The sequence below is a fragment of the Salvelinus sp. IW2-2015 genome, unplaced genomic scaffold (assembly GCF_002910315.2).
Source record: "Salvelinus sp. IW2-2015 unplaced genomic scaffold, ASM291031v2 Un_scaffold2017, whole genome shotgun sequence".
In the NCBI taxonomy this organism is placed as follows: Eukaryota; Metazoa; Chordata; class Actinopteri; order Salmoniformes; family Salmonidae; genus Salvelinus; species Salvelinus sp. IW2-2015.
The window spans coordinates 132,809-142,553 of record NW_019943365.1 but is presented as its reverse complement, the minus strand read 5'-3'; the positions used below and the strand labels follow the sequence as shown (position 1 = coordinate 142,553).

At 41.1% G+C, this 9,745-nt stretch overlaps 1 protein-coding gene across 1 annotated transcript in view; it reads right to left on the bottom strand.

The window, feature by feature from the left end:
- Positions 1–1,568: 1,568 nt before the first annotated feature.
- The window catches only part of LOC112072736 (collagen alpha-5(IV) chain-like), a gene marked incomplete at its 5' end in the record, with an annotated part of 60,653 nt that continues 52,476 nt past the window's right edge, over positions 1,569–9,745 (bottom strand). The window contains 5 exon segments of the mRNA XM_070439907.1: positions 1,569–5,597; positions 5,818–5,990; positions 6,285–6,399; positions 7,927–8,104; positions 8,341–8,553. Of these exon segments, the coding sequence (XP_070296008.1) occupies positions 5,516–5,597; positions 5,818–5,990; positions 6,285–6,399; positions 7,927–8,104; positions 8,341–8,553 (761 nt within the window).

The following is a 9,745-nucleotide window of genomic DNA, read 5'->3' as shown; positions in this document are numbered from 1 at the left end:
AGAATCACCCTGCTATAAGGAATCAACCTGCTATAGGAATCAACCGTCTATAGGAATCAACCTGCAATAGGAACTCAAAACCTGCTATAGGAAATCAACCTGCTATAGGAATCAACCTGCCTATAGAACAACCTGAACCAACCGACTCTCTTATCCAGAGCGAACTACATGAGTAATCAAGTGCCTTGCTCCAGGGGACATCGACAGAATTTTCACCTAGTCAGCCCAACGCTCTTAACTGATCTTAACTGCTAACTAGCCTATTATCTTAGCTTATTATCCTATCCTATTATCCTGGCCTATTATCCGAGCCTATTATCCTAGTCTATTATCCTATTACCCTAGCCTATTATTCTATCCTATTATCCTAGTCTATTATCCTATTACCCTAGCCTATTATTCTATCCTATTATCCTAAATATGTACCAATCCACCTGGCGCTTGCCTGAACTGCCCTATGGCTGGGCTTCCCCAGTGTGGAGACACTGCACAATGGTTGTGACAAAATGTTGGCGCAGACAACGTATCACAAACCCCAATATTAGTTGTTTCAAAACCGTTGTGTCAAATGCGTTGTAGGCTACATCAGTTGTCCAACCTGAGTATGTATGCGGCCATAGAGAGACATGTATTGTCACCTCCTTCCAAGCCCAATTCCTTAAAAAAGGATTCCTTCATCATTGTACGCTACTCAATGAGCCTATAATGGGTCTAATATTAGAGTTAAAGACCTATTGTGAGAAACAGACAGGTAGCTTTAATGTGACCTGAGGACAATAGTAATAGGATTATAGTAAACTATATCAGGAATCAAAACAGCCTGCAGTGTGGTTTAATGATCTATTTGTGTTTTATTGGTTTGGTTTAATAAGGTCTATTTAGGTATATATAAGCTAATTTAGATTAATTCATTAGCTTTTTAAATGTTATTTAGGGACTGACGTTGATCCACTGTTCCCTACTCCCTTCATCTTGCTCCCTCAAGTGGGGGCTTTGAGACATTACAGTTTCTCCCATAGCAAAGTAGTGTACCGCTCACCGTACAGAATGGTGTGAATTACAACATTGATTTACAGACAGTAATTCTACTCCATTCTATGATATGCTATCATATCTCTAGTGATTGTCTAGCACAGTCAATGTCTCCTTGAAGCTTGGCAGTGCCGGATTACAGTGTATTGTGTGAGCTGCAYCCATGTTGATAAGACATTGCACAGAAGCACATTAGTCAAGGTACTTCTACAGCAGTGGAGGCTCCTCAAAGGAGGGGAGGACCATCCTCCTAAGTGAATTTAATAAAAATAGTGAAACATTACAAAAGTTGAAGGAGAAACAAGCGAGATAGAGAGAGCTAGCTATATTTCGTAGCATTTTGTTCTACTTTCACTTAAAGATGCACTGTGTAGAAATTACTCTGCCACTTCCTTATTGCTTATTGTAATAGAAATAAGCCATGCTCATAAAAAACTAAAAATCGTCTTCCCTAATCTTTAACGGAACTTCCAAGACAGTGTGCACTTCCAAAATAGTGTGCACTTTCAAGATAGGGGGGAAACATTTGCACACAAAACGATGGACTTTGGGTTTATTGTTCAGTCTTAAAAGTTTATAACAACTTCTGAATAATATAACATGAAATAAACAAAAACAACAATATATTTCTGAAATGAATATAATTTTTTCACACCCCAGAAGTACATTACAATAATAATAAAAAAGTAGCTTGGAAAAACATCACAGGAAGAATCATCCCCCTACAGCTCTCCTCATTGGCTGTAGAATAGAAAAAGAAAGAATAGACCAAATTCTATTCAATTCTATTCTTGCAGTACATAACAATACCAACGTACTACCGCCAGTTCCTAGTGGGACAACGTAGACCAGAGTAAAGATGTGAATTAATCAGTGGTGTAAAATACTTAATTAAAAATACTTTAAAGAACTACTTATGAAGTTTTTTTTGGTATCTGTACTTCACTATTTATATTTTTGACAACTTTTACTCCACTACATTCCTAAAGAAAATCATGTACTTTTTACTCCATACATTTTCACTGACACCCAAAAGTACTCGTTACATTTCGAATGCTTTTAGTAGGACAGGAAAATGGTCAAATTCACACCCTTTCAAGAAAACATCCCCGGTCATCCCTACAGCCTCTGATCTGGCAGACTCACTAAACAAACATGCTTAGTTTGTAAATGATGTCTGAGCGTTGGAGTGTGCCCCTGGCTATCTGTAAAAAAAATATTAAAAAAGAGAATTGTGCCATCTGGTTTACTTAATATAAGGAATTTGAAATGATTTATTTAAAACCAAATACTTTTAGACTTTTACTCAAGTAGTATTTTATTGGGTGACTATCACTTTTACTTGAGTCATTTTCTATTAAGGTGTGGAGTGGATTTAGTTATCAACCTATTATTGCATTCAACGATAGATTACTAGTAAAAATCTAATACAAAAGCTTGAGTGATTGGCATTATCATACACATTACATCATCATAGGATAGGGTCTTTGATTGGTTGACCGGGAAACACTTTTGTTGTCAGGAGGAGGATAACAGTCAATAGTTTTTTGAAATGGGAAAAAAATGACGACCTTTTGGAGATAAAATAAATGAATGATGAAAAAACCTCACGCCCGCATCCAAATAAAGTTGATATAATTATACATTTTTTTTCTATATATATATATAAAATACTGTTTCATTTATTGATGCCATACTTTGTACAATATTTGTGAGCGAGTGAGTGAATTAATGAATCCATGAATCAATGCAATGAGTGAAGCAGAGTGAACAAACAGAAATAACCCAGAAATTCGTAATATAGCTAAATACCTATTTTTTGTCTTACATAATATACACATTGAATTACTTACATGATGAGAAAAAAGGCCAGTAGTTAACAGGCTGGGAGAGACACAGCAGTGTTAGTTAGTAGCACCAAGGAGAATWAAAAAAAATAAAACTTTTAAAAAAGAACGATGGAAAGATGCATAAAAAAATGTAAGCCTAGAAAATCAGCAGTCTTGCTCTAAGAAAGCTCATCAGTGCATCTGTTCTCTTTGATGTTCCGAGGTCAAAGTGCCGATTTGGTAACAAAAACAACAAAAAAACACTAAAAACAAAAAAAATAGCACATCTGTCTAAAAACAAAATGATGTACCTCGCCTGTGCCAATAACCAAAAATCCACATGTATTATTTTGGTAACATTTCATTTTAATGGGTCCTTATTACAGTGTAATCACATATGTAATTACACTGTATCAAATATTGTAGTTAATTGTAATACCTCTAACTTATAGTTACACCGTGATAACAATATGTAACTGGTGGTAATTGTTGTTACACACCGGGGTGTAACAACAAATGGTTGTTACCATGCTTGTTATAAATGTTACAGTTTCCGATAGTATCCCAACGCGTCATATTTCAGCCTGCACAAACCACGTGATAAGTGTTAGCCAATTAAAAACCGACCGCCACATTGACACAGCTCTGCAAAAAAGATCTGGAGTCTGATACTCAGGTCCAACGGCAAAAATGGGTTCCCAAATGGTTCACATCAACAACAAAAAATGTTTCAATTGTTAAATTATTTAATGATGCATTTGACAATTGGTCAATTACTTTAACCCTCAATTAAACATTTTTAGACACATAAACAGTTATGGTTAAAATTGTGAGATAGTCATTCGTGCTTGCCAAATTGTAAGCCTACCAAGCTTGGTTGAATAAGGGTTTATAAATGCACTTAAAATGGTCATAAGACAAACTCTTATTCCATCATGTAACTTTGCAAGGGTTTTACTGCTGAGGAACATCCTCACTTTTAGATTGCATTGGTGCAATTATACTTTTTTTGCAGGAATTAAAGRATCATGTCAAAATCTTCCCATTTGTGCAACATGCTCGAAATAATGACCTCGAACGTGCCCACGTGTTGACGCTGACATCATGTAACAGTGTGCAAAAAACAGGGTCGAGAAGGTCATTGTGCAAAAATACAGACAAGAAAGATTTCCGCGAAAAAAAGTGTTGTAGCTCAAAAACCTCAACACAGGAGAGAGAAAGTACGTTTTCCATGCAATTTGTTCGACCTTTTCTGGATACATGAATTCTGCTGGACGATTTAACATAGGTAGTTAGCTGGCCTTGTGTTGGCTAGCTAGCTAACTTTAGCTAGAAAATGTTAGCTGGGGTTTTTATTGGGCCTACCAACTAGGCTAGCTAGCTAGGGAATAGACTTTCCATGCAATCTGTTGAGATTTTTTGGATTAGCTAGCAGAAGTAATTACATTGTACTTATACATAAATTACATGTACTCTGTTGTGTACTAGTGTGTTTATTTTCTCACTTGGATGGCYCTTCCAGAAGTGTTACAATGAGGGCCAAGTTGTCAGGATGGGCAATGTACTATATAAGTACACGTTAATTACAAGTAAGTACCCATCAAGATACCCTTCATTTTAACTATCTGAAATCCTGTGTAACATCTAGTAATTACATTGTACTTATGCAGATATTATATGTAGTCCGCGGTGTACTTGTGGGTTTATCCTCCCACATAATGGACAACATACACAATCATTATCAGTAAAATATATATTATAATCCGGTATTACACCCATATGGTAGACTCCAGTCAGTGAGGTTGTTCTATACCTGATCTGTTTTTGGAAACTCAACCAAGTTGATACACTTTTAGGGGGCAACTGCTAGCAACAACGAGTGGAGATTTTGAAGCGTGCGCCTTCACGGGTAGGTAATTAGAGCCTATTGAGCCTCCAAACTTTGTAATCTTGGACCCAGAACATCTGTCCAGAAGAGATTACAACCTGTGACAGTTAACACTTATTGGTGAATTTAGTGGAGACTTTCCCATTTGTAACAAGCATGGTAACAAGCATGGTAAGCATGGTAACAAGCATGGTAAGCATGGTAACAAGCATGGTAACAAGCATGGTAAGCATGGTAACAAGCATGGTAACAAGCATTTGTTACACCTCTGTAATTACAGACTGCAATTATCACCAGTTACATGTTGTTATTACAGTGTAACTATGAGTTATTACAATTAACTACAATATTTGATACAGCGCAATTACACATCTAATTACACTGTAATAAGGACCCCTTAAAATGAAGTGTTACCATTATTGATGGTATATATATATATATTCTCTGCGAAAGAGAAAAAATTGAAACAAAATGCACTTTTGTCACACATTCACCATGGCACCATTTGTGGATTTTGTGTGTTTCTTTTTGACATACTTGAGGTAAGTAAAAAGAATAAAAGATTAAATAAATTCATTTTATCAACATTTTTTCTTTTCTTGCTGTGTTGCACAGTAGCACCATTTAATTTGCTGTTTCCGGAAGACAATGCACCGTTGGAATTCCACCTTGTTCTCACGGAGACGTCAACATCACACCCACTCCGCCCGCCTGCCGCCATTGTCGTCGTTGTCGGTCGTCCCCGGCAACGGTTGCCACCGCGCTGTTACGTCCTCTTCATACAGACCACACAGCGGCTAATGCGCGTCGCTAGGTTACCTGCCTTCAGCGTCTCTGACTGCGGCTTCCTGTTATGGGTCAGGGGTTACAGGTCAGGGGTTGGCATCACTGTATGATCACTGGGATCTTTACATTGTATATGAAAATAACCAATCTGTTTAGCTAGCACTTCCAGTTATCGCTAGAGTGCACTATATAGGGAATAGGGTGTTATTCAGTAGCAACCTCAGTGTCTTGCACCTAAACATTTCCTGTTTGGAAAATCATTGGTCGATTGATTGATGTTACCTGAACATTTCTGATTGGTCGACAGTGGCCAGCCAGAAGCTGTATGTGTTTCCATAGTAGTTGCAGGTCCCTCGGCCGTGACACTCGATGAAGGGAGAGCTCCGGAACTCCTCTAGACAGGAGCCAGGAGAGGCCAGAGCCTGACCAGAGCCCTCAGCACCTGCACTGGTGTGCTGTTAGAGAGGGAGGTGGAGGGAGAGCGAGAGAGAGAGGGAGGTGGAGGGAGAGCGAGAGAGAGAAGAAGAAGAATGAAATAAAGAGGAATTTGTGTGTGGATATAGTGGGCTTTGAATATGTGTTGTTAACACACTTAAAATGTAAAACTTGATTCATGTGTACTTTGGCAAGGGTTGGTTGGCATGCGCGCGTGTGTGTGTGTGTGTGTGTGTGTGTGTGTGTGTGTTGTGTTGTGTGTGTGTGTGTGTGTGTGTGTGTGTGTTTGTGTGAGAGTGTGTGTCTGTGTGTACCATCATGAAGGAGTATCCGATCCACAGTGGTTCCCAGTAGTTGGGGCAGGTGGGGATCTGAATGGTTTGACTGTGTACAGCGATCACCATGGCAGGGGCCTCACACACTGCACACCTAATAACACACACACACCGAGGAGTTAAACACACACTTTTCACATCTAGTCTCATAGATCTTAGAACACTCACACTGCCTTTACTTTTGAACCAAAGTTTGCCAGACTCTTTTGCCAATTCACTTCACCTATTTGATGGTCTGAGTCCTCTTTGCATTCACATTGTTATGTTAAGAAAAGGAACCAATATATATTCTCCCCCCCCACCAGCATTCACACAATGTACTAGGTAAAAGTACAGGACAAGCCATTCCATCAGAATGTGTTATCGTACAGCTAGATATACCTACTTCACAGGAGGCTGGTGGGACCTTAATTGGGGAGGATGGGCTCATGGTAATGGCTGGAGCGGAATCAGTGGAATCGTTTCCATGTGTTTGATGCCATTCCAGACGTTACTATGAGCCGTCCTCCTCTCAGCAGCCTCCACTGACCTACTTACATTTTGGAAACTAATATTCAGGGAGGGGTTGGAACCAAAATTATTTTTCAATCATTTAGTTCTGAACAGAATCATTATTTTTCATTCAGTTCCACTGTTCTAACCAGCAAATTACAGTTTTGAACCAAAATCCAAACCAAAAAAAGGCTGGTTTTATAGTTGTCCTTTTGGTTATTTTTTAAACCTCTGAAATATATTTTGTACATTTAGCGTGACATAAAATGACTTCACCAGTCAGTGTGGATAGAGCAGCTTGCTGTGGAGCGGGTCAGCGATTTAATCTGTATAGGAAAGTTGTTAAGAGCTAATTGTATTTTGCTACCACAGGATGGTTTCACTATAATGAAACAGGGCGCAAGATGCAACTGACATTTAGAGGGTGAGGCGCGAGCGAGAGAGGATGGACGAAGCTTGCCTTGTGAAGCACTCTGCATCTTGTTTTGACATGCATTATCTGAATTAGGTCCACAGAATTATACCGTCGGAGGAGCGGCTTCTATGGAGGAACTTTGAATGTCTTTGATCTTCTGTGTTGGTTTAACTTTGGACCAGAGCAAATGTTAGCTAGCTATCTAACAAACTTGTGTGTGCAAAGCAGCACTAAAATGAAAAACATGTCTTACCTTTTTGTAGTTAATAAATCCAATGTGAAACGTGTTAACTATAGTATCCTTAACTAGTATTGAAAAGTCAGGGGAAACAGTGGTACAGTAGTCTAGTGTGAGGGGTTATGTCAGGGGAAACAGTGNNNCAGTAGTCTAGTGTGAGGGGTTATGTCAGGGGAAACAGTGTTGCGGTAGTCTAGTGTGTGGTGCAGGAATAATGACCAGCGAACCTGGGGTGCTTTGTTTTCACATTGCCCTAATCAAGCGAACCGATCTCAGACCACCTCTCGAGATTGTCTCAGCTTCAGGGGTTCTTTTGAGGGTCTGAATTCACTTGGAGTGTTTACCCTGCACTAAAAAAATGGACTGAGTTCACAAAAAAAAATCTCAATTGGACCAAGTGTGAAAACACCCTTAGACGTTATCAAATCATAGTCCCCTATTGTATCTTTCCCCTCCCTCCCTCCCTCCCTCCCTACCTGCTGATGTAAGGTTTGATGCCTTCTCCTGTGATGGGGGCCATACTCATGGGCATGGGCATGGGTGTAGACAGCCAATAGGAGTAGTCGTTACGGGAGGCGAAGTTACACACGTTGTTGATGTTACAGAACATGAATGGCATGGTGCTGAACCGACGCAGGCAACTACCAGCAGTACCTGACCAATGAGACGAGAGAGGGAGTGAGGAGAGGAAAGAGGGAGGGGAGGAAAGGGAACAGGAGAAAACAGGAAAAAATAAGTGAAGAGAAGATTTGAGGTTAATACTGTAAGTTGCTTCTCTCACAACAACAACCATCTATGTTCATGCATGTCATCGTGTATCTCCAGTCTCCATCCTTACCCAGGTCACGTCTGTGCGCCCTCTCATTACTCTGTGTGTGTGTGTGTCTTACCTAGGTCCTGTCCGTGTGCCCTCTCGTTGCCCTGTACGTAGAGCAGAGAGAATCCGTCGTAGATGAGGCTGGTCCCTTCGGGGCAGGTAGGGACATAATCAGCTTGGCTGTGTCTCGAGATCAGGAAGCCATGGGTCACAGAGGCTGAGCCGGGGTTACCTGGGGGGCCCTGCTGACCATCTGAACCAGTGGGACCTGGGTACCCACGCTGACCTGCGAACAGGGGATAGAACGGACATTAAACAACTCAATACACTTAATGAACAATACTATAGTTTACTTGATTTTAGTTTATTTGACACTTCTTGAGCTATGTATTGATATGAATGGACTAGGAGAGATATAGGAGACAAAGGGTACAATAATAATAACAACATTAATATGAGTATGATTGATATTAATATGAATCCATTTTAATAAATGGTTCCAGCATGGAGTATCATTTGGCCAAACTATTTCTGGTTTGCTCTGGCAGACCTGGTTGCTCTGGCAGAACTGGTTGCTCTTGCAGACCTGGTTGCTCTGGCAGAACTGGTTGCTCTGGCAGACCTGGTTGCTCTGGCAGAACTGGTTGCTCTGGCAGAACTGGTTGCTCTGGCAGACCTGGTTGCCCCCAGGTGGTGAGGGTAGGTAACAACATCTCCACCCTTCTGATCCTCAACACTGGGGCCCCACAAGGGTGCGTTCTGAACCCTCTCCTGTACTCCCTGTTCACCCACGACTGCATGGCCATGCACGCCTCCAACTAAATCATCAAGTTTGCGGACGACACTACAGTGGTAGGCTTGATTACCAACAATGACGAGACGGCCTACAGGAAGGAGGTGAGGGCCCTCGGAGTGTGGTGTGAGGAAAGTAACCTCACGCTCAACGTCAACAAAACAAAGGAGATGATTGTGGACTTCAGGAAACAGCAGAGGGAGCACCCCCCTATCCACATCGACGGGACAGTAGTGGAGAGGATCATCAAGGATCTCTCTGTACTTTGCTCTGTTCATCTTTGCCTCGATCCTGACTAGTCTCCCAGTCCCTGCCGCTGAAAAACATCCCCACAGCATGATGCTGCCACCACCATGCTTCATCGTAGGGATGGTGCCAGGTTTCCTACAGACGTGATGCTTGGCATTCAGGCCAAAGAGTTCAATCTTGGTTTCATCAGACCATAGAATCTTGTTTCTCATGGTCTGAGAGTCTTTAGTCACCTTTTGGTAAAGTCCAAGCGGGCTGTCATGTGCCTTTTACTGAGGACTGGCTTCTGTCTGGCCACTACCATAAAGGCCTGGTTGGTGGAGTGCTGCAGAGATGGTTGTCCTTCTTGAAGGTTCTCCCATCTCCACAGAGGAACTCTGGAGCTCTGTCAGAGTGACCATCGGGTTCTTGGTCCCCTCCCCTCCCAAGGCCATTC